The sequence below is a fragment of the Scyliorhinus canicula genome, chromosome 4 (genome assembly GCF_902713615.1).
Source record: "Scyliorhinus canicula chromosome 4, sScyCan1.1, whole genome shotgun sequence".
Lineage (NCBI taxonomy): Eukaryota > Metazoa > Chordata > Chondrichthyes > Carcharhiniformes > Scyliorhinidae > Scyliorhinus > Scyliorhinus canicula.
Window position 1 is genome coordinate 244,265,132 of NC_052149.1, and position 25,364 is coordinate 244,290,495.

Here is a 25,364-nt window from a genome sequence, read left to right on the forward strand (position 1 = left end):
CATGTACTGTGTTAGTCTTTACATGTAACTGTGATTCTTCACGTGTACCGTGTTAGTCTTCACATGTACTGTTTTAGTCTTCACATGTACTGTGACTTCAACATAACCTCTCTGAACATAGAAACATAGAAAATAAAAGCAGGCGGAGGCCTTTTGGGCCTTCGAGCAAAGGCTATGGGCTCTGACAATATTCCAGCTGTAGGACTGAAGATTTGTGCTCAAGAACTTTCTGGGCCCTGAACCAAGTTGTTCCGGTACAGGTGGCATCCACCCGGCAATATGGAAAATTGTCCAGGTGTGTCCTATACACAACAAGTAAGATAAATCCAACCCGGCCAATTAAGTATCATTAGTCTACTCTCAATCATTAGCAAAGTGTATTCAGGTAGCACTCTCACAGCAATCACCTTCTTACTGATGCTCAGTTTAGGTTCTGCCAGGAATTAGGTTTGGAAAATAAATGATGACCTCAACAGTGGCACCCAAACCTCACAAACAACTACACTTTTAAAAACACCAGTTTCTGCAGACACTGCACATGACTGATATACGAATATACTGGTATACTGGTACACTGATATGCTGATATACTGATATACTAATATACAGATATACTGATATACTCATATACCTGATATACTGATATACCTGATATATTAATATATTGGTATACTGATATACCTGATGAACTTACATACCTGATATACAGGAACACTGGCATACTGATATACTTATATACCTGATATACTGATATACCTGATATACTGATATACCTGATGTACTGATATACCTGATATACTGATATACCTGATGTACTGATATACCTGATGTACTGATATACCTGATATACTGATATACCTGATATACTGGCATACTGATAGACTGATGTGCCTGATATTCTGATATACCTGATATACTGGTATATTGATATACTGATCTACCTGATGTACTGATAGAACATAGAACATTACAGCGTGGTACAGGCCCTTCAGCCCTCGATGTTGCGCCAACCTGTGAAATCATTCTAAAGCCCAGATTCTTGTGTATGAAATACTGTCTGGTGGTAGGTTGTGAACACTGCCACACAATCCAGACCGTGAATCCTGAGGTTGGCACTGGCAGTTTGAGACTTTTCTGTTCTGTTGTTTTACAGAATTAATTGTTATAAAAATGTTCAGCACCGGGAAATCACCCAATGAGATCAGAAATATTTTGATATTACATGCAGTAAATTCGATTATGATGCCAGACCCGAACAAATTGTTTTTCCAAGAATGGTGACCGTATAAACTCAAATAACCTGTTCGCTGCTTTGACTATTTGGTTTGGTCATTTGTAATTGTTATGTTGCAGGTTTTTTTGCTGTTCTGGACAGTGGGAGATGTGGGATTGGACAGCCAGCATCCTCAGGGCTCAGGTAATCCAATCATTTGCAAAGATTCTTTTATGTAACAAGAAATGCCAAGGTGTCATAAATCAAATATTCAATTAAATCTTTGCATGTTTCTGTCGTGGACTCAATGCTTCGAGTTCAAGCTTTTCTAAACAGGAAGTTAGTTCCCCTGATAGGTCTTCAATTGGACGGAGAGTCCATCATTTCTGTGCTTGCTGGGACATTTTTTAAATTGGATTGGATTGGATTGGATTTGTTTATTGTCACGTGCACTGAGGTACAGTGAAAAGTATTTTTCTGCAAGCAGCTCAACAGATCATTCAGTACATGGGAAGAAAAGGGAATTAAACAGAATTCAAGAAAATACATGAGAATACATAATAGGGCAACACAATATATACAATGTAACTACATAAGCATTGGCATCGGATGAAGCATACATGGGTGTAGTGTTAATGAGGTCAGTCCATAAGAGGGTCATTTAGGAGTCTGGTGACAGTGGGGAAGAAGCTGTTTTTGAGTCTGTTCGTGCGTGTTCTCAGACTTCTGAATCTCCTGCCCGATGGAAGAAGTTGGAAAAGTGAGTAAGCCGGGTGGGAGGGATCCTTGATTATGCTGCCCGCTTTCCCCCGCAGCGGGAGGTGTAGATGGAATCAATGGATGGGAGGCAGGTTCGTGTGATGGACTGGGCGGTATTCACGACTCTCTGAAGTTCCTTGCGGTCCTGGGCCGAGCAGTTGCCATACCAGGCTGTGATGCAGCCCGATAGGATGCTCTCTATAGTGCAACTGTAAAAGTTGGTGAGGGTTAATGTGGACATGCCGAATTTCCTTAGTTTCCTGAGGAAGTATAGGCGCTGTTGTGCTTTCTTGGTGATAGCGTCGACGTGAGTGGACCAGGATAGATTTTTGGTGATGTGCACCCCTAGGAATTTGAAACTGTTCACCATCTCTACCTCGGCTCCGTTGATGCTGACAGGGGTGTGTACAGTACTTTGCTTCCTGAAGTCGATGACCAGCTCTTTAGTTTTGCTGGCATTGAGGGAGAGATTGTTGTCGTTACACCACTCCGCTAGGTTCTCTATCTCCCTCCTGTATTCGGACTCGTCGTTATTCGAGATCCGGCCCACTATGGTCGTATCGTCAGCAAACTTGTAGATGGAGTTAGAACCAAGTTTTGCCATGCAGTCGTGTGTGTACAGGGAGTAGAGTAGGGGCTAAGTACGCAGCCTTGCGGGGCACCGGTATTGAGGACTATTGTGGAGGAGGAGTTGGTGTTCATTCTTACTGACTGTGGTCTGTTGGTCAGAAAGTCAAGGATCCAGTTGCAGAGTGGAGAGCCAAGTCCTAGGTTTTGGAGCTTTGATATGAGCTTGGCTGGGATTATGGTGTTGAAGGTGGAGCTGTAGTCAATAAATAGGAGTCTGATGTAGGAGTCCTTGTTTTCGAGATGCTCTAGGGATGAGTGTAGGGCCAGGGAAATGGCGTCTGATGTGGACTGGTTGCGACAGTATGCGAATTGAAGTGGGTCAAGGCGTTCCGGGAGTATGGAGGTGATGCGCTTCATGGTCAGCCTCTTGAAGCACTTCATTACAACTGACGTCAGGGCCACCGGACGGTAGTCATTGAGGCACGTTGCCTGGTTCTTCTTTGGTACCGGTATGATGGTGGTCTTCTTGAAGCAGGTAGGGACCTCGGAATGGAGTAGGGACAGGTTAAAGATGTCTGTGAAAACCTCTGCCAGCTGGTATGCGCAGGCTCTGAGTGCACGACCAGGGATCCCGTCCGGGCCCATCGCCTTCCGTGGGTTCACTTTCAGGAAGGCCGATCTGACTTTGGAAACTGTGATGGTGGGTATGGGTGAATTATGGGTTGCTGGGGCACTTGATAGCGGATTGTTGGTTACCTGCTCAAACCGAGCATAGAATGCATTAAGTTCATCGGGGAGGGGTGCGCTGCTGCCAGAGATACTGCTCGGCTTTGCTTTGTAGCCCGTTATGTTGTTTAGTCCTTGCCACAACCGCCGAGAGTCTGTTTGTGACTCTAGCTTAGTTTGATATTCTCTCTTGGCATCTCGGATGGCTTTGCGGAGGTCGTACCTGGATTTCTTGTATAGGACAGGGTTGTCTGCCTTGAACGCCTCAGATCTGTCCTTCAGTAGGGAGTCAATCTTGCGGTTGAGCCATGGTTTCCGGTTGGGGAACATACGTACTGCTTTCTTTGGCACGCAGTCGTCCACACATTTGCTGATGAAGTCTGTGACGGTGGTGACATACTCATTTAAGTTAGTCACTGAGTTCTTAACTATGGACCAGTCCACTGTCTCCAAGCAGTCACGTAAGAGCTCTTCTGTCTCCTCGGACCAGCACTGCACAACCTTCTTAGCTGGATTCTCCCGCTTGAGTTTCTGCTTGTAAGCCGGGAGAAGGAGCACAGTCTTATGGTCTGATTTCCCAAAGTGCGGTTGGGGGATGGAATGGTAGGCGCCCTTGATTTTTGAGTAGCAGTAGTCAAGAGTGTTGTCGCCCCTGGTGGGACAGGAGATGTGCTGGTGGAATTTTGGCAGTACACTCTTGAGGTTGGCTTTGTTGAAGTCTCCGGCCACAATGAACAAGGCCTCCGGGTGTTCTGTTTCATAGTTGTTTATGACTGTGTACAGTTCATCCAGGGCCTTCCTCACTTCTGCCTGGGGTGGGATGTAGACCGCTGTGATAATGGCTGAAGTGAACTCACGTGGAAGATAGTATGGGCGGCACTTTACGGTCAAGTATTCCAGGTCTGGGGAGCAGTAGGTCGCCAGGGTCACCACATCCAAGCACCAGGAGGAGTTGATGAGGAGGCAAACCCCTCCAACCTTCGCTTTGCCTGAAGATGCCGTGCGGTCCGCCCGGTGAATTGAGAAGCCTTCAGGTTGTATGGCACGGTCCGGTGAGGCGGGGGTGAGCCATGTCTCTGTGAAACAGAGCACACAGCAATCTCTTACTTCCCTCTGAGAGGTAAGTCTGGCGTTAAGTTCATCCAGCTTGTTTTCAATCGCTTGGACGTTTGCCAGGAGTATGCTGGGAGAGGGGTCTTGAAATCGCGTTCCTTCAGTCTAACCTGCAGACCGCTGCGTTTCCCTCGCTTTCCTCGGTCGTGTGGCTGCTGCTGGATGATCCTGGGATCCGATGGGAGACGTCCGCCCTTGTGGAAGGTAGGTGGTTGCATCTGGCGGGGTCCAGGGCGCTAGCGAGGTCCAGGGCGCTAGCGGGGTCCAGGGCACTGTTTACGTTTCCGGGGTCACATCTGGCGGGGTCCAGGGCGCTGGCGGGGTCCAGGGCGCTGGCGGGGTCCAGGGCGCTAGCGAGGTCCAGGGTGCTGTTTACATTTCCGAGGTTGCGTCTGGCAGGGCCCCGGGCGCTGGTTGAGGTAGAGGGGTTGCTGGGGGGGTGAGTTTGCGATCTGGATGGGTCCCGGCGTTCTGCGGGCGCGGGAATATCTTGCAGCGTGTTCGGGTCCTCGCGCGCGGTCTCCGTTGTTTTTGGGGTCCTGGGTCGTGGGCGGGGGCTTCCTGGGGCAGATTGGGCTAGGTCCCATGGTCTGTTCCCTTCCTGGGCGCTCCTGGGGTCGGATTTTGAAGTCGGCACGGTGGGGCCTCCATGTGGATTTTTCTTTCTTCCATCACCAGGTAGGTCGGGTTGCTGGGCGGGGCCTCTCCGGGTCGGGTCGCTGGGCAGAAAATTCTTTCCTGGAATGTGAATATCATTGGCTAGGCCAGTATTTATTGACCAACCCTAATTACCCTTAAGCTAGCCGCCTTCTTGAACTGCTGCAACCCATGTAGTGTAGGCACATTCACAGGGCTGTTAGGGAGGGAGTTCCAGGATTTGACCCAGCAACAGTGAAGAAACGGTGATATTTTTCCAAGACAGGATGGTGAGTGGCTTGGAGGGTAACACACAGGTGCTGGTGTTCCCAAACATCTGCTGCCCTTGTCTTTCGAGATGGTGCAGACCATGGGGCTGGAAGGTATTGTTGAAGGAGCTTTGGTGAGCTGCTGCAATGTACCTTGTAGATGATACACATGGCTGCCACTGTTCATCAGTGGTGGAGGGCTTGAATATCTAAGGTGTTGTAGCGATCAAACAGTTGCTTTGTTCTGGGTGGCGTCTGGAGCTGCACTGATCCGGGCAAGTGGAGAGTATTAAATTGCACTCCTGACCTGTACTTTGTAGATGTTGGACAGGCTTTGGTAAGTCAGAAATTTAGTTAGTCACCACACAATTCCCAGTTTCTGACTTGAACTTATAGCCAAAATATCTATTTGGCTGGTCAAGTTCAGTTTCTGGTCAATGGTGATCCCCACCTCACTACCACCCCCACCACTCTCCCCCACCCCCTACCACCCCCCCCCCCCCCCCCCCCCCACCCCGGAACATAAATGGTGGTGAATTCAGTGATGGCAATACTGTGACAAGTCGAGGAAAGATGATTAGATTCCTTCTTGTTGGTGACATTATTGCCTGGCTCCTGTGTGGCGTGAATGTAACTTGCCATTTGTCAGCCCAGCCTGGATATTGTCCAGGACATGCTGCATTTGGACATGGACTGCTTTATTATCTAAGACGTTGTGTATGGTCCTGAACGATGTGCAGTCATCAGTGAACTTCCCCTTCCGACCTTAGATGGAAGGACATGCAGCCAACAATTTCATTCCCAAATATGCTCAGATCACAGTGGATTTGATCTAACAAAGCTGGAGCACATCGGAAGGAAAGTTCTAAAGGTGAGGATAGGGGATGAGGAAGATAGTCCATTCAAAACAGGTGGTGGAAAAATTAGGTCCTTTAAACATGAACTGATTTTTAATCTCTGCTTAAGGTTACAGTTTATAAAGTAAGGCAGAAGTCAATAGGATAAAGAAAGAAATAAAGCTTAAATAAAAACAAAATATTGTGGGAGCTGGAAATCTGAAATCTTAAAGAATTCTGGATTAACTCAACAGGTTTTGCAGCATCTGTGGATGAGCGAAAGAGTTAACATTACAAGCCCATTGACTCTTGTACAGAACAAAGCATGCACTGTTCAAAGCAACTTTTGATAATATTGGATAATATTGGATGGTATTGGATGGTATTTGATGGCATTGGGCGGTATTGGATGGTATTGGATGGTATTGGATAGTATTAGATGGTATTGGATGGTATTGGATGGTATTGGATTGTATTGGATGGTATTGGATTGTATTGGATGGTATTGGATAGTATTGGATGGCATTGGATGGTATTGGAGGTTATTGGATAGCATTGGATGGTATGGGATGGTATTGGACAGTACTGGAAGCTATTGGATGGTATTGGATAGTATTGGAGGTTATTGAATAGCATTGGATGGTATTGGATAGCATTGGATGGTATTGGATATTATTGGATAGTATTAGATGGTATTGGATAGCATTGGGTAGTATTGGATAGTGTTAAGACCATAAGACCATAAGACATAGGAGTGGAAGTAAGGCCATTCGGCCCATCGAGTCCACTCCGCCATTCAATCATGGCTGATGGGCATTTCAACTCCACCTACCAGCATTCTCCCCGTAGCCCTTAATTCCTCGCGACATCAAGAATTTATCTATCTCTGCCTTGAAGCCATTTAGCGTCCCGGCCTCCACTGCACTCCGCGGCAATGAATTCCACAGGCCCACCACTCTCTGGCTGAAGAAATGTCTCCGCATTTCTGTTCTGAATTTACCCCCTCTAATTCTAAGGCTGTGCCTACGGGTCCTCGTCTCCTCGCCTAACGGAAACAGTTTCTTTGCGTCCACCCTTTCTAAGCCATGTATTATCTTGTAAGTTTCTATTAGATCTCCCCTTAACCTTCTAAACTCCAATGAATACAATCCCAGGATCCTCAGCCGTTCATCATATGTTAGACCCGCCATTCCAGGGATCATCCGTGTGAATCTCCGCTGGACACGTTCCAGTGCCAGTATGTCCTTCCTAAGATGTGGGGCCCAAAACTGGACACAGTACTCCAAATGGGGCCTAACCAGAGCCTTATAAAGGCTCAGTAGCACATCGCTGCTTTTATATTCCAACCCTCTTGAGATAAATGACAACATTGCATTCGCTTTCTTAATCACAGATTCAACCTGCATGTTTACCTTTAGGGAATCCTCGACTAGCACTCCCAGATCCCTTTGTACTTTGGCATTATGAATTTTCTCACCGTTTAGAAAGTAGTCTATTGCATGGTATTGAATGGTATTGGAGGATATTGGATGGTATTCGCTGGCATTGGATAGTATTGGATTGTATTAGATAGCATTGGATGATATTGGATGGTTTGGGACAGTATTGGATAGCACTGGATAGTATTGGATGGTATTGGATAGTATTGAATTGTATTAGATAGCATTGGATAGCATTAGATGGTATTGGATGGTATTGGATATTATTGGACAGTATTAGATGGTATTGGATGGTATTAGATAGTATTGGATGGTATTGGATGGCACTGGATAGCATTAGATGGTATTGGATGGAATTGGATATTATTGGACAGTATTAGATGGTATTGGATGGTATTGGATAGTATTGGATGGTATTGGATAGCATTGGATAGTATTGGATGGTATTGGATAGTATTGGATGGTATTGGATAGTATTGCATGGTATTGCATGGTACTGGATGGCATTGGATAGTATTGGATTGTATTAGATAGCATTGGATGATATTGGATGGTTTGCAACAGTATTGGATAGCACTGGATAGTATTGGATGGTATTGGATTGTATTGGATGGTATTGGATTGTATTGGATTGTATTAGACAGCATTGGATGGTATTAGATGGTTTGGGATAGTATTGGATAGCACTGGATGGTATTGGATGGCATTGGATGGTAATGGATGGTATTGGATAGTATTGGATAGCATTGGATAGCATTGGATAGTATTGGATAGTATTGGATGGTATCGGATAGTATTGGATGGTATTGGATGGTATTGGATCGTATTGAATGGTATTGGATAGTATTGGATAGTATTGCATGGTATTGAATGGTATTGGATAGTATTGGATTGTATTGGATAGTATTGCATGGTATTGAATGGTATTAGAGGATATTGCATGGTACTGGATGGCATTGGATAGTATTGGATTGTATTAGATAGCATTGGATGATATTGGATGGTTTGCGACCGTATTGGATAGCACTGGATAGTATTGGATGGCATTGGATAGTATTGGATGGTATTGGATAGTATAGGATAGTATTGGATGGTAATGGATTGTAGAGGATTGTATTGGATGGTATTGGATAGTATTGGATGGCATTGGATAGTATTGGATGGCATTGGATAGTATTGGATGGTATTGGATAGTATAGGATAGTATTGGATGGTAATGGATTGTAGAGGATTGTATTGGATGGTATTGGATAGTATTGGATGGCATTGGATAGTATTAGATGGTATTGGACAGTATTGGATGGTATAGGATGGTTTGTGACAGTATTGGATAGCACTGGATAGTATTGGATGGCATTGGATAGCATTGGATAGCATTGGATAGTATTAGATGGTATTGGATGGCATTGGATAGTATTGGATGGTATTGGATAGTATTGGATAGTATTGGATGACATTGGATAGCATTGGATAGCATTGGATAGTATTATATGGTATTGGATGGCATTGGATATTATTGGATAGTATTGGATGGTATTGGATAGTATTGGATAGTATTGGATGGTATTGGATGGCATTGGATGGCATTGGGTAGTATTGGATGGTATTGGATGCTATTGGATATTATTGGAAAGTATTAGATGGTATTGGATAGTATTGGATAGTATTGGATGGTGTTGGATGGTATTGGATGCTATTGGATGGTATTGGATGGCATTGGGTAGTATTAGATGGTATTGGACGGTATTGGATATTGTTGGACAGTATTAGATGGTATTGGATGGTATTGGATAGTATTGGATAGTATTGGATGGTATTGGATAGTATTGGATGGTATTGCATGGTATTGCATCGTATTGAATGGTATTGCATCGTATTGAATGGCATTGGAAAGTATTGGATGGTATTGGATAGTATGTGATGTTATTGGATGGTGTTGGATTGTATTGGATAGTATTGGACAGTATTAGATGGTATTGGATAGTATTGGATAGTATTGAATGGTATTGGATTGTATTGGATTGTATTGGATAGTATTGGATGGTATTGAATGGTATTGCATCGTATTGAATGGTATTTGGAAAGTATTGGATGGTATTGGATAGTATTGGATGGTATGTGACATTATTGGATGGTGTTGGATGGTATTGCATCGTATTGGATGGTATTGAATGGTATTGGAAGATATTGGATGGTATTGGATGGCATTGGATAGTATTGGATGGTATTTGATAGTAGTAGTCGTCCTGAATGATCGGCCCCTTACCCTGGACCCACGTGTTTTAGATTCCCTGACCAACAGAGGCAATCTTCAGAATTATGTAGGTTTGAATCAGATCACTTCTCAATCTTCTGAATTCCAGAGACTATAGACTCAATTTACTCAGGCTCTCATCATAGAACAACACCCTCAACGCAGGGGCCAATTTAGTGTGTTTCGATCCCAGTTGATGTCATCACTGTGTGGGAAGATCCCAGAATGGAACCCTGGCTCAAAAGACCGCAACTTGTAGTTTTTTTTAAATTGAAAACGTGGAGAAACAGAGTCACAGAACCGCCAATTAGTCTTAACAAGAAAAATAATTATTAAACATGAAAAGGTTGATTATGAGACATACTCATTTACTGTTCCCCGTACCTTAACAAACATATCTTAGGCTATAATGGTCTCAGTAACACAAAGTCCCTTTAAACACACAAGGTGAGAATGGTAAGACACACTCCACTCTGAACTCAAGTAAATGTCTGTGGATATTTTCTCAAAATCCCCCCAGATGATTCTTAACCCATGAGTCCCCCTGTCTCATTGAACTCTGCTTTCCTCACAAGTGATTTCAAATTCCACTTTCAAAAATACACACTTTCAAATCTTCTTTTAAACAATACTTTCCCTCAGCTGCTGCCATTACAGTTTCGCTTTAAGGTTTTACACTCTCCCTTCAGGATTCCTTTGTCTTCATAGTTGCTTCAACTATCGATTCCCAGAATGTATTCAGATTGTACCTGCGGGTAATTGGGAAGGCAAATGGAATGTTGACCTTTATTTCAACGGGAATGGAATGTAAAAATAGGGAAATCCTGCTAAAACTATACAAGGTACAAGTAGACCACACCTGGAATACTGTGAACAGTTTTGGTGCTCTTATCTAAGGAAAGATGTACTGACATTTGAGGCAGTCCAGAGAAGGTTCATTAGATTAATCCCGGGTATGGAGGCATTTTCTTATGAGAAGAGGTTGAGTAGGTTGGGCCTAGATTCATTGGAGTTTAGAAGAAAAAGAGGTGACCTTATTAAGACATATCTGATTCTCAGGGGGTTTGACAGGATCGATGCTGAGGGGTCGGTTCCTCTTGTTGGAGTGTTTTGGACCAGAGGGCCTGAATTTCAGAGTAAGGGGCCGCCCATTTATGGATAGAGATGAGAAGGAATTTCTTCTCTCAGAGGGTAGTTGATCTGTGCATTTTTTATCACAGGGCTGCAGAGACTGGGTTGTTAAGTATGGTCAAGCCTGAGATAGGCAGATTTTTAATCAGTCAGGGAATCAAGGGTTATGGGGATAAGCCAGGAAAGTGGAGTTGAGAATTATCACATCAGGCCAGTCATGATCTCACTGAATGGCGGAGCAGACCCGATGGGCCAAATGGCCTACTTCTGCTCCAACATCTTATGGTCTTACGTTGTGGAAGAGGTAAAGTAAAATCGCCATAGTCCCAGATGACCATAGGTTGTTTTTCCCTGTGAGGGTGAGAGCTGACTGGTGGTGATTTAACCTGAGGGTCACCACACCTCAGGCGAGGGGCAAGGTTGAGAAGGTGGAGTCTTTGTGAATGTGGAAGGAATGAACTAGTTGGGATGAACAGTATTTTTTCAATTTGTACTTTCTTGTGTTCATTGTCTAATCAATAATTTTCCATTTTGAGTATTTCTAACTGGGAAATCACATCTTTGAGTCATAGAGTTATACAGCACGGAAAGAGGCCTTGGTGCATTGGTGCGTGCCGACCATCAAACCTCTATCTATTCTAATTCCATTTTCAATACTTCCGTAGCCTTGTCTGCTCTGGCATTTCAAGTGTTCATCTAAACACTTCTTAAAAGTTGTGAGGGTTCCCACCTCTACCACCCTTTCAGGCAGCAAGTTCCAGATTCCCACCACCCTCTGAGTGAAAAAGTTTCCCCTCACATTTCCTCTAAACCTCCTGCTCATTACCTTAAATCTATGCCACCTGGTTATTGACCCCTCCACTGAGGGGAAAGGTATCTTTCTGTCCACCCTATCTATGTAACCTCAAACTTTTATACACCTCAATCAGGTGCCTCCTCGGCCTTCTCTATTCCAGGGAAAACAACCCCAGTCTATCCAGTTTCTCTTGATAGCTGAATAATTCGGCCCAGGCAACATCCCGGTGAATCTCCTGTGCACCTCTCCAGTGCAATCACACCCTTCCTGCAGAGTGGTGACCAGAACTGCACACAGTACTCCAGCTGGGGTCTTTACAACTCCAGGATACCCTCCCTGCTCTTATAATCAATGCCTCGGTTAATAGAGGCAAGAATCCCATGGGCCTTCTCAACCACCTTCTCAACCTGCCCTGCTGTCTTCAGAGATATGTGAACATGCACACCAAGCTTCCTTTGATCTCTGTACTTCCTGGGGTACGACAATTCATTATATATTCCCTTGCCTTGTTAGTCCTCCCAAATTAAATTCCATTTACCGGTCTTCTGTCCATATAACCAGCCCACCTAAAGCATCTAAGGCTTTGCTCCTCACTATTTACAACACCACCAATATTTGTGTCATCTGCAAACTTACTTATCATATCTCCCATATTCATATCCAAATCAATAATATACACTGCAAACAACAAGGAACCCAGCACCGATCTCTGCGGATCACCACTGAACACAGACTTATAGTCACAAAAACAACCTTCAACCATCACCTTCTGCCACCTACCACTAAGCCAGTTTTGGACCAGTTTGAAAATTGCCCTGGATCCCATGGGCCCTTACCTTCCTCATCAGCCTCCCATGTAGGACCTTGTCAAAAGCCTTACTAAGTCCATGCAGACTACATCAACCGCATTACCCTCATCTATACACCGAGTTACCTCCTCAAAAAAATTCAATCAAATTTATAAGATATGATCTCCCTTTGATATAACCATGTTGACTATCCTTGATTAATCTTTGCCTCTCCAAATGTAAATTAATTCTGTCTCTCAGAATTTGTTCCAGTAGTTTCCCGACCACTGAAGTTAGACTCACTGGCCTGTAATTTCCTGATTTGTCCCGACTGTCCCTTCGTGAATAATAGCCCGACATTCACTGGTCCTCCTGTCATCTGGCATCTCTCCTGTGGCCAGAGAAGGTTTGAATATTTTGTCAGAGCCACAACAATCTCTCCCCTTGCCTCCCACAGCCAACCTGGGATTACACCTCATCTGGCCGAGGGGATTTATCCACTTTAGGTCTATTAAAACTGTTCATACCTCCTGCTCTCAATGTTAAGCTTGTTCAAGTAAATCACAGTGTACCTCCCTGATATGTTATACCTACATCATCCTTCTCCATCGTGAACACAGATAGATAGATAGAGAGAAATACAGCACAGAACAGCCCCTTCGGTACCCACGATGTTGCGCCGAACTTTTGTCCTAGGTTAATCAAGAATTTTGGACAATTTGTCATGGCCAATCCACCCAACCTGCACATCTTTGGACTGTGGGAGGAAACCGGAGTACCCGGAGGAAACCCACGCGTCACGGGGAGGATGTGCAGACTCCCACCAGACAGTGACCCAAGTCGAAATCGACTTGGGACCCTGGGAGCTGTGAAAGCAATTGTGCTATCCACAATGCTACCGTGCTGCCCTTAAGAAGTTAACCTACACCTCCCTTATTCTACCCTAATCCAAGTACCTATCCAATAGCCGTTTGAAGGTCCATAAATTTTCCGACTCAACTACTACCACAGGCAGTGGCATTCCATGCCCCCACTACTCTCTGGGTAAGAACCTACCTCTGACATCCCCTCTATAGCGTTCCACACCATTTATCTTAAATTATGTCCCCTTGTAATGGTGTGTTCCCACCCGGGGAAAAAGTCTCTGACTATCTACTCTACTATTCCCCTGATCATCTTATAAACCTCTATCAAGTCACCCCTCATCCTTCTCCGTTCCAATGAGAAAAGGCCCAGCACCCGCATCTTTTCCTCGTATGACCTACTCTCCATTCCAGGCAACATCCTGGTAAATCTCCTCTGCACCTTTTCCAAAGCTTCCACATCCTTCCTAAAAAATGAGGTGACCAGAACTGCACACAGTACTCAAATGTGGCCTGACCAAGGTTTTGTACAGCTGCATCATCACCCATCACGGCTCTTAAATTCAATCCCTCTGCTAATGAACGCTAGCACACCATAGGCCTTCTTCACAGCTCTATCCACTTGAGTGGCAACTTTCAAGAACAATGAACATAGACCCCAAGATCCTTCTCTGCTCCTCCACATTGCCAGAACCCTACCATTAACCCTGTATTCCGCATTCAGATTTGTCCTTCCAAAATGGACAACCTCACACTTGTCAGGGTTAAACTCCATCTGCCACTTCTCAGCCCAGCTCTGCATTCTATCTATGTCTCTTTGAAGCCGACAACAGCCCTCCTCACTATCCACAACTCCACCAATCTTCGTATCATCTGCAAATTTACTGACCCACCCTTCAACTCCCTCATCCAAGTCGTTAATGAAAATCACAAACAGCAGAGGACCCAGAACTGATCCCTGCGGTACGCCACTGATAACTGGGCTCCAGGCTGAATATTTGCCATCCACCACAACTCTCTGTCTTCTATCGGTTAGCCAGTTTGTTATCCAACTGGCCAAATTTCCCACTATCCCATGCCTCCTTACTTTCTGCATAAGCCTCCCCATGGTAGGCTTATGCAGATGAAAAGTACTCATTTAAAACATCACCTATACCTTCCTGTTCCACACACAAATTGCCACATTGGTCTCTAATGGGCTTACTCTTACCCTGGCCAACCTCCTGCCCTAAATAAACGTATAAAACACCTTTGGATTTTCCTTCATTTTACCCGTCAATGCTTCCTCATGCCCCTCTTCATTCTCCTTATTTCTTTAAGTAACCTATTTTCTACATTCCTCTTGCGCTTCCGCAGCTTGAGCCCTCGGTATCTGCCATAAGTCCCTTTTTTTCGTTATCCAACGCTGGATATCCCTTGACATCCAGGGTTCTCTGGACTTATTGCTCCCACCCTTCACTATCATGGGAACATGTTGGTTCTGTACACTCTCTATTTCCTTTTTGAATGAATCCCTCTGATTTGATGGAGATTTTCCAAGCCTTTCACACTTTGGCCATCCCAGTTAGTATTGGTTACTAAGTTCTACCCAGATGACTTTATTTGAGGAACCAACTAAGATATCATCCCTGAGTACTGCCGTGATGTTCTCCCTCATCAATAATGCAATTCCTCCTCCTCTTTTACCTCCCTCTTTGTCACTTCTATACCCTGAAACATTCAGCTGCCAGTCCTGCCCTCCTTTCAACCAAGTTTCTGTGCAATAATGCCATAATTCCATGGGCGGATCAACAACTGAGTTCATCAGTCTGACCCATCCGGCTTTTTGCATTGAAATAAATGCAGTTTAGCCTCCCAGTCCTCCGTGTGCCTTATCATACCCCTGTCTGCTCTGCCCACTGGACTTGCCTGGTTTATCCTCTATATTTGACTCCATCTTCTCACCCACCATACTGTTACTTTGAATCCCATCCCCCTTCCAAATTAATTTAAACCCTATCCAGGAGCATGAACAAATCAACCGGTTAGAAGCAAATCCAGTTATCATAACTTTTAAGGACAAGCAACTACTAAAGCCCAGATGGAGGCCTGTGTATTATTTTTGTGAAATATGTAATATTGTTCTGAGCAGTTAGGTAGTAAGTTAAAAAATCCGAACCTCTAGGGTTGTAATCTCGGGATTACACCCTGTGCCACGTGCCAGTGAGGCGAGAAATAGGAAGATAGAGCAGCTAAATACATGACTAAACAGCTGGTGTAGGAGGGAGGGTTTCAGATATCAAGATCATTGGGATCTCTTCTGAGGCAGGTGGTACCTGTACAAGGAGGATCGGTTGCTCCTAAACTGGAGGGGCCCCAATGTCCTGGCCGGGAGGTTTGCTGGCACTCGAGAGGGTTTAAACTCATGTGGTAGGGGGATGGAAACCAGAGCAGTAGGTCAGTAGGTGAAATAACGGAGGGAGAGCTAGAGACTAGAACAGAGAACATAGAACATACAGTGCAGAAGGATGCCATTCAGCCCATCGAGTCTGCACCGACCTACTTAAGCCCCCACTTCCACCCTATCCCCCTAACCCAATAACCCCTCCTAATCTTTTTGGACACAAAGGGAAATTTAGCATGGCAAATCCATCTAACCTAACCATGGCAAATCCACTGACTAAGGTCAGTAAGACTAAGAGGAAGAGCAGGCATGGAGAAATTGCTGAACACAGCGGGGCTGGGGGGGCTGAAGTGCATTAGTTTTGATGCGAGGAGTATTTCAGGTAAAAGACATGAACTTAGATCTTGGATTAGTACGTGGAATTATGATGTTGTTGCTTATTAGAGAGACTTGGTTGAGAGAGGGACAGGATTGGCAGTTTAACACTCCAGGATTTAAATGTTTCAGGCAGGATAGAGGGGGATGCAAAAGGGGAGGGGGAGTTGCATTATTGGTTAAGGAGAATATCACAGTTGAGCTGAGGGAGGACACCTTGGAGGGTTCAGGCAGCGAGGCAATCTGGATAGAGCTCAGGAATAGGAAGGGTGCTGTCACAATGTTGGGGGTTTACTACAGACCTCCTAACAGCCAGCGGGAGATAGGGGCAGATCTGCAGGCAGATCTTGGAAAGATTCATAAACAATAGGGTTGTTGTGATGGGTGATTTTAACTTTGCCTATATTGACTGAGACACACATACTGCGAGAGGCATGGATGGAGCAATTTGTAAGGTGTGTCCAGGAAGGTTTCTTGATACTCCAACTATGGAAGGCACTGAATTATATGTGATTTTGGGGAATGAGCCCGGCCAGGTGGTCAACGTTTCAGTTGGGGGCATTTTGGGAACAGTGAACACAATTCAGTAAGTTTTAAGATACTAATGGATAAGGATAAGTGTAGTCCTCGGGTGAAGGTGCTAAATTGGGGGAAAGCTAATTATAACAATATTAGGCAGGAACTGAAGAATTTAGATTGGGGGCGGATGTATCAGGGTAAATCAACATCTGGCATGTGGGAGTCTTTCAAATGTCACTTGATTAGAATTCAGACCGGCTTGTTCCTGTGAGGAAGAAGGATAATTATGGCAAGTTTCCGGAACCTTGGATAACGAGGGATATTGTGAGCCTCATCCTGAAGAAAAAGGAAGGGCTAGAAGGTTGGGAATAGATAAAGCCCAGGAGGAATATAAATAAAATAGGAAGGAACTTAATCAAGGAGTCAGGAGGGATAAAAGGGGTCACGAAACATCATTGCCAAACAGGATTAAGAAGAATCCCAAGGCATTTTACACGTATATAAATAGCAGGAGGATAGCCAGGGAAACGGTTGGCCCACTTAAAGACAGAGAAGGGAATCTATGTGTGGGGCCAGAGGAAATGGGCGAGGTACTAAATTAATACTTTGCATCAATATTCACCAAAGAGAAGGTCTTGGTGGATGATGAGTCTGGGGAAGGGTGAGTCTGGGTCACATTGAGATCAAAAAGGAGGAGGTGTTGGGCATCTTGAAAAACATTAAGGTAGATAAGTCCCCAGGGCCTGATGGAATTTACTCCAGAATATTGAGGGAGGCAAGGGAGGAAATTGTTGAGGCCTTGACTGAAATCTTTGTATCCTCATTGGCTACAGGTGATGTCCCGGAGGACTGGAGAATAGCCAATGTTGTTCCTTTGTTTAAGAAGAGTAGCAAGGATAATCCAGGCTACAGGCTGGTGAGCCTTACGTCAGTGGGAGAGAAATTATTGGAAAAGATTCTTAGGGACAGGATTTACCTTTGCTGAGCACTGTGAAAAATCGCTTGGAAAGTTCTCCACTGTTGCTGAACTGTTTCACCATAAAGTCTTTGCTCCCAGTCTACCTTAGCTAGTTCTTCTCTCATCCCATTGTAATCTCCTTTGTTTAAGCACAAAACACTAGTGTTTGATTTTACCTTCTCACCCTCCATCTGTATTTTAAATTCCACCATATTGTGATCACTCCTTCCAAGAGAATCCCTAACTATGAGATCATAGGGCAGCACGGTGGCCTAGTGGTTAGCACAACCGCCTCACGGCGCTGAGGTCCCAGGTTCGATCCCGGCTCTGGGTCACTGTCCGTGTGGAGTTTGCACATTCTCCCCGTGTCTGCGTGGGTTTCGCCCCCACAACCCAAAATGTGCAGAGTAGGTTGATTGGCCACGCTAAATTGCCCCTTAATTGGAAAAAATAATTGGGTAATCTAGATTTATAAAAAAAAAGAAAAAAAAACTATGAGATCATTAATCAATCCTGTTTCATTACACAGGACCAGATCTAGGGCCGCTTGTTCCCTCGTAGGTTCCATTACATACTGTTCTAGGAAACTATCACGGATACATTCTATAAACTCTTCCTCAAGGCTGCCTTGACCGACCTGGTTAAACCAATCAACATGTAGATTAAAATCCCCCATGATAACTGCTGTACCATTTCTACATGCATCAGTTATTTCATTGTTTATTGCCTGCCCCACCATAATGTTACTATTTGGTGGCCTATAGACGTCTCCTATCAGTGACTTTTTCGCCTTACTATTCCTGATTTCCACCCAAATGGATTCAACCTTATCCTCCATAGCACCGATGTCATCCCTTACTATTGCCCGGATGTCATCCTTAAATAACAGAGCAACACCACCTCCCTTACCATCCACTCTGTCCTTCCGAATAGTTTGATACCCTCGGATATTTAACTCCTAGTCTTGACCATCCTTTAACCATGTTTCAGTAATGCCCACTAAATCATAGTCATTTACGATGATTTGTGCCATCAACTCATTTACTTTATTCCGAATACTACGAGCATTCAGGTAAAGTACACTTATGTTGGTTTTTTTACCTCTGTTTTGAATCTTAACATCTCCAGTTTTATTTCTTTTGTTATTACTGGGCCTATTCACTGAGCTCCCCTCAGTCACTGTACCTTGTACTGTCGCCCTTTTTTGATTTTTGACTATGGCTTCTCTGCCTTACACTTTCCCCCTTACTTCCTTTTGCTTCTGTCCCTGTTTTACTACCTTCCGACTTCCTGCATTGGTTCCCATCCCCGTACCACAAGGTCTCTCATGGCAGACTGGTACAAAACGTGAAAATCAGGGCCGAGATTCTCCCCTACCCAGCAGGGCGGGGGATCTCGGTGTAGCAGAGTGGCGCCAACCACTCCGGCGTCGGGCCTCCCCAAAGGTGCAGAATTCACCGCACCTTTAGGGGCTAGGCCCGCGCCGGAGTGGTTTCCGCCACGCCAACAAGGGGCAGCACGGTAGCATGGTGGTTAGCATAAACGCTTCACAGCTCCAGGGTCCCAGGTTCGATTCCCGGCTGGGTCACTGTCTGTGCGGAGTCTGCGCGTCCTCCCGTGTGTGCGTGGGTTTCCTCCGGGTGCTCCGGTTTCCTCCCACAGTCCAAAGATGTGCGGGTTAGGTGGATTGGCCATGCTAAATTGCCCGTAGTGCCCTAAAAAGTAAGGTTAAGGAGGGGGGGGGGTTGTTGGGTTACGGGTATAGGGTGGATACGTGGGTTTGAGTAGGGTGATCATTGCTCGGCACAACATTGAGAGCCGAAGGGCCTGTTCTGTGCTGTACTGTTCTATGTTCTATGTCTAACTGGCGGGAAAACTGGCGCCAATGGCCTTTGGCGCCCGTTGCCCGCCGTTGGGGCTGGCTGAAAGGCCTTCGCCGGTTCGGGCATGCGCCGGTGCTTCAACGGCCGCTGACGTCACCACCGGCGCATGCGCGGTAGGGGGGGTCTCTTCTGCCTCTGCCATGGTGGAGGCCGTGGCGGCGGCGGAAGAAAAAGAGTGCCCCCACGGCACAGGCCCGCCCGCCGATCGGTGGGCCCCGATCGCGGGCCAGGCCATTGTGGGGACAACCCCCAGGGTCCGATCGCCCTGCGCCCACCCCAGGTCCCCAGGGGCCCACTTGCGCCGCCAATCCCGCCGGCACCAGAGGTGCTCCAATTCCCACCAGCAGGAGGGGCCTGTCAGCGGCGGGACTTCGGCCCATCGCGGGCCGGAGAATCGCCACAGGGGGCACGCCGATCGGCGGGGCGTGATTCCCGCTCCCGCTGATTCCCGGGTGGCGGAGAATTCCGGCCATGGCGGGTTGCGGGATTTACACGGGCCCCGTGCGATTCCCCGACCCTGCGGGGGGTCAGAGAATTCCGCCCCAGAGGTGAGCTGGCAAGATGGATACAGAACTGCTCGGTTATAGAAGGCAGAGAGTTGCAATGGAAGGGTGCTTTTCTGAAGTAACAATGTAGCAATGGAATGCTGTGACTAATGGTGTTGCCCACGGATCAGTGCTGGGACCTTTGTTGTTCGTAGTATATATAAATGATTTGGAGGAAAATATATCTGGTCCGATTAGTAAGTTTGCGAATGCCACAAAGATTGGTGGAGTGGCAGATAGTGAAAAGGACTGTCAGCGGATACAACAGGGTATAGATTTGTGAGAGACTTGCGGGGGTGGAAGGGGGGGGGGGGTAGATGTCAGATGGAGTTTAATCTGGAAAAGTGTGAGGTATGCATTTTTGAAGGCCTAATACAGGTGGGAATTTTACAGTAAATGACAGAACCCTTAAGTGTATTGACAGGCAGAGAGATCTGGATGTACATGTCCACAGGTCACTGAAAGTGGCAACGCTGGTGGATAAAATAGTCAAGAAGGTATACAGCATACTTGCCTTCATTGGTCGGGGCATTGAGGAGAAAATTGACAGTTGTACAGAAACTTAGGTAGGCCACATTTGAAATATTGCGTACAATTCTGGTCGCCACAATACCAGAAGGATGTGGATGCTTTGGAGAAGGTACAGAAGGAGTTTACCAGGATGTTGCCTGGTGTGAAGGTGATGCACGATCAATAACTACTGAAACGAGGATGTAGTCCGAATTGAAGGCTTTAATCAACAAGATTTTTCCCCAGCAGCTCGAGCACAGAAAGAACGCCGGCTGCTGGGAAACACGGGTTCTTATACCCCGCCTTACTGGGCGGAGCTACCTTACGTTCCGACCAATGAAATGCAAACACTTGGGCCAATGAGCTGCGAGCCTTCTCCACCAATGGTAGCTCACACTCCCAGGTACCGTAGTACCTCTAGTCATACTACTACATTCACCCCTTGTTGAGAAAGGAACCGGGGGGGGGGGGGGACGACTGTTGGGGCGTCCAGCCATGACTGGTAGTCCAGTGCGGGTGGGATAATTTACTTCCGCTCCTATGTCTTATGGTCTTATAGCGGGTAAATGGAGTTGAAATCAACCATGATTGAATGGTGGAGTGGACTCGATGGGCCGAATGGCCTTACTTCCGCTCCTATGTCTTATGGTCTTATGGTAGTATGACTAGTGAGATGGGACTATACTTCTCTCGAACGGCGGCTGCCCACTGGCCCGTAACTATTTACAGAGACAGAAAAAAAATCCATTAAGTGTTCACATCGACTCGATTAGACGATCGGGGGCCTTGGACGTCCTCTGCGACCGACGGAGCTTCGGCGGAGATGTTGATGGAGATGCCAGTGTCCATGACTCCGGGAGCATTGATCCGGTCCTTGTGGAGGTTTCAACACCCCTAGACGCCGCTGGTGAGGGCTGGCCGGGGGTGGAGAGCGTCTAGTCCTCCAGGCGGCGCAGGTGAGAGGGTTGGCCAGCCGGGGGGGGGGGGGGGGGGGGGGAGGTGTCTGCAGGGTGCAGTTGCGGTTGCGGGGGTCGCGCCATAGCCTGTGGGGGGGGGTGGGTGAGGCTGGTGACAAGGGGGATGGCGGGGATCCGGCGGGCGCCAAGTTCCGTGGAGAGACCATGTCTTGTCGGCCATTGGGGTACTCCACATACGCATATTGCGGGTTAGCGTGGAGCAGCTGGACCCTCTCGACCAACGGGTCACATTTGTGCGCCTGCACGTGCTTCTGAAGCAGGATGGGCCCGGGGACTGCCAGCCAGGTCGGGAGAGGGGTCCCTGAGGAAGACTTCCTGGGGAAGACAAGAAGGTGTTCGTGAGTAGTTTCGTAGAAGTGCAGAGTAGAGACCGGATGGAGTGGAGGGCGTCTGGGAGGATCTCCTGCCAGCGGGAGACCGGGAGATTTCTGGACCGTAGGGCCAGCAGGATGGTCTTCCAGACCATACCGTTCTCCCTCTCGACCTGTCCATTACCCCGGGGGTTATAACTGGTCATCCTGCTTGAGGCATTGCCCTTACTGAGCAGGAATTGCCCAGTTTGTCACTCATGAAGGAGGACCCCCTATCACTGTGTATGTACAGTAAGAAGTCTTACAACACCAGGTTAAAGTCCAACAGGTTTGTTTCAAACACGAGCTTTCGGAGCACTGCTCCTTCCTCAGGTGAATGGTGAGGTATGTTCCAGAAACATTTATATAGACAAAGTCAGAGATGCTGGACAATGCTTGGAATGCGAGCATTTGCAGGTAATCAAATCATTACAGATCCTGGGAAAGGGATAATCCCAGGTTAAAGAGATGTGAATTGTCTCAAGCCCGAACAGTTGGTAGGATTTTGAAAGTCCAGGCCAGATGGTGGGGGGTGGATGTAATGCGACATGAATCCAAGATCCCTGTTGAGGCCGCACTCATGCGTGCGGAACTTAGCTATAAGTTTTTGCTCGGCAATTCTGCGTTGTCGCGTGTCCTGAAGACCGCCTTGGAGAACGCTTACCCGGCGATCAGAGGCTGAATGCCCTTGACTGCTGAAGTGTTCCCCGACTGGAAGGGAACATTCCTGCCTGGTGATTGTCGCATGATGCCCGTTCATTCGTTGTCGCAGTGTCTGCATGGTCTCGCCAATGTACCACGCTCCGGGGCATCCTTTCCTGCAGCGTAAGAGGTAGACTACATTGGTCGAGTCGCACGAATATGTGCCGCGTACCTGGTGGGTGGTGTTACCACATGTAATGGTGGTATCCAAGTCGATGATCTGGCATGTCTTGCAGAGATTGCCCTGGCAGGGTTGTGTGGTGTCGTGGTCGCTGTTCTGAAGGCTGGGTAATTTGCTGCAAACAATGGTTTGTTTGAGGTTGCGCGGTTGTTTGAAGGCCAGTAGTGGGGGTGTGGGGATGACCTTGGCAAGATGTTCATCTTCATTGATGATGTGTTGAAGGCTGCGAAGAAGATGTCATAGTTTCTCCGCCCCAGGAAAGTACTGGACGACGAAAGGTACTCTGTCAGTGGTGGCCCGTGTTTGTCTTCTGAGGAGGTCGGTGCGGTGTTTTGCTGTGCGTTTGCGGTGCGTTGGAACTGTCGATCGATGAGTCGAGCGCCATATCCCGTTCGTACGAGAGCATCTTTCAGCATCTGTAGGTGTCTGTTACGCTCCTCCTCGTCTGAACAGATCCTGTGTATACGGAGGGCTTGTCCATAGGGGATGGCTTCTTTAATGTGTTTCGGGTGAAAGCTGGAGAAATGGAGCATCGTGAGGTTGTCTGTGGGCTTGCGGTAAAGCAAAGTGCTAAGGTGACCGTCCTTGATGGAGATGAGTGTGTCCAAGAATGCAACAGAATTTGGAGAATAGTCCATGGTGAGTCTGATGGTGGGATGGAATTTATTGATCTCATCGTGTAGTCGTTTCAGTGATTCTTCGCTGTGGGTCCAAAGGAAAAAAATGTCATTGATGTATCTGGTGTATAACATTGGTTGCAGGTCCTGTGTGTTGAGGAAGTCTTGTTCAAACTTGTGCATGAAGATGTTGGCATATTGAGGTGCAAATTTGGTCCCCATGGCTGTTCCATGCATCTGGGTGAAGAATTTGTTGTCGAAGGTGAAGACATTGTGATCTACAATGAAGCGGATGAGTTGCAGAATTGCGTCTGGAGATTGGCAGTTGTCAGTGTTGAGGACTGAGGCTGTTGCAGCAATGCCGTCATCATGGGGATGCTGGTGTAGAGTGCCGATCCATTGTGACGAGGAATGTTCCTGGCTCAACTGGTCCATGGGTGCTGAGTTTCTGTAGGAAGTCCGTCGTGTCGCGACAGAAGCTGGGTGTACCTTGTACGATGGGTTTCAAGATGCCCTCGATGTGGCCAGAGAGGTTCTCACACTGGGTCCCATTGCCTGATACGATAGGACAGCCTGGTGTGTTGGCCTGGTGTATTTTCAGGAGGCAGTAGAGATCTCCAATGCGGGAGTACGTGGGATGAGAGCACGTAGGGTGCTCTGAAGGTCTGGATCCAAGGTCCTGATCAGTCTGTTGAGTTGGCGGATGTTTTCCTTGGTTGGATCTGCGGGTAACTGTCTGTAGTGTTCCTGGTTGTTGAGTTGTCGGTATACTTCTTTGCAGTAGTCCGTTCTATTCATATTCTGGAACATACCTCGCCATTCACCTGAGGAAGGAGCTGCGCTCCGAAAGCTCGTGTTTGAAACAAACCTGTTGGACTTTAACCTGGTGTTGTAAGACTTCTTACTGTGCTCACCCCAGTCCATCGCTGGCATCTCCACTGTGTATGTAGGCGGGGAATCCGAACAGGGAGAAAATGCTGTGGAGGGCTTTTATGATGGTGGTTGTCGTCATGTCGGGGCAGGGGATGGCGAACGGGAAACGGGAGTACTCGTCAATCACGTTGAGGAAGTACGTGTTGCGGTTGGTAGAGGGGAGGGGACCTTTGAAGTCCATGCTGAGGAGTTCAAAGGGACGGGAAGCCTTTATCAGATGCGCTTTTTCGGGGCAGTAGAAGTGTGGCTTGCATTCCGCGCATATGTGGCATTCCCTAGTTACTGTCCTGACCTCCTCGATGGAGTAGGGCAGGTTGCGGGTCTTCACGAAATGGAAGAAGCGAGTGACCCCCGGGTGGTAGAGGTCCTCGTGGAGGGCTCGGAGGCGGTCCACTTGTGAATTGGCACAGGTGCCGTGGGACAGGGCATCGGGAGGCTTGTTTAGCTTCCCAGGACGATAAAAGATGTCATAGTTGTAGGTGGATAACTCGATCCTCCACCGCAAGATCTTGTCGTTTTTTATCTTGCCCCGCTGTGCATTGTCGAACATGAAGGCCACCGACTGTTGGTCTGTGAGGAGGGCAAACCTCCTGCCAGCCAGGTAATGCCTCCAATGCCGCACATCTGCTACTATGGCCTGTGCTTCCTTCTCGACCAAGGAGTGGCGGATTTCGGAAGCATGGTGCGCGAGAAGAAGGCCACGGGCTTGCCCGCTTGGTTGAGGGTGGCTGCCAGAGCTATGTCAGACGCGTCGCTCTTGACCGGGAAGGGGAGGGATTCGTCGATGGCGCGCATCGTGGCCTTTGCGATATCCTCTTTGATGCGGCTGAAGGCCTGGCGGGCCTCCGTCGACAGGGGGGGAGGTGGCTGTTTGGATGAGAGGACGGGCTTTGTCGGCGTAGTTGGGGACCCACTGAGCGTAATAAGAGAAAAACCCGAGGCAGGGCTTCAGGGCCTTGGAGCAGTGAGGGAGGGGGAGCTCCATCAGGGGGAGCATGCATTCCGGGTCGGGGCCTATCACTCCATTTCGCACTAGAA

The 25,364-nt window shown here is 47.1% G+C and overlaps 1 protein-coding gene across 3 annotated transcripts in view; it reads left to right on the top strand.

Annotated features, from left to right (window-relative positions):
• Nucleotides 1–25,364, top strand: part of arap3 (ArfGAP with RhoGAP domain, ankyrin repeat and PH domain 3) — a 386,207-nt gene that overhangs the window by 343,424 nt on the left and 17,419 nt on the right. For all 3 annotated transcript variants that reach the window (XM_038796362.1, XM_038796359.1, XM_038796360.1), the window contains one exon: nucleotides 1,354–1,417. In XM_038796362.1, the coding sequence (XP_038652290.1) occupies nucleotides 1,354–1,417 (64 nt within the window). The remainder of the gene's footprint in view (nucleotides 1–1,353; nucleotides 1,418–25,364) is intronic.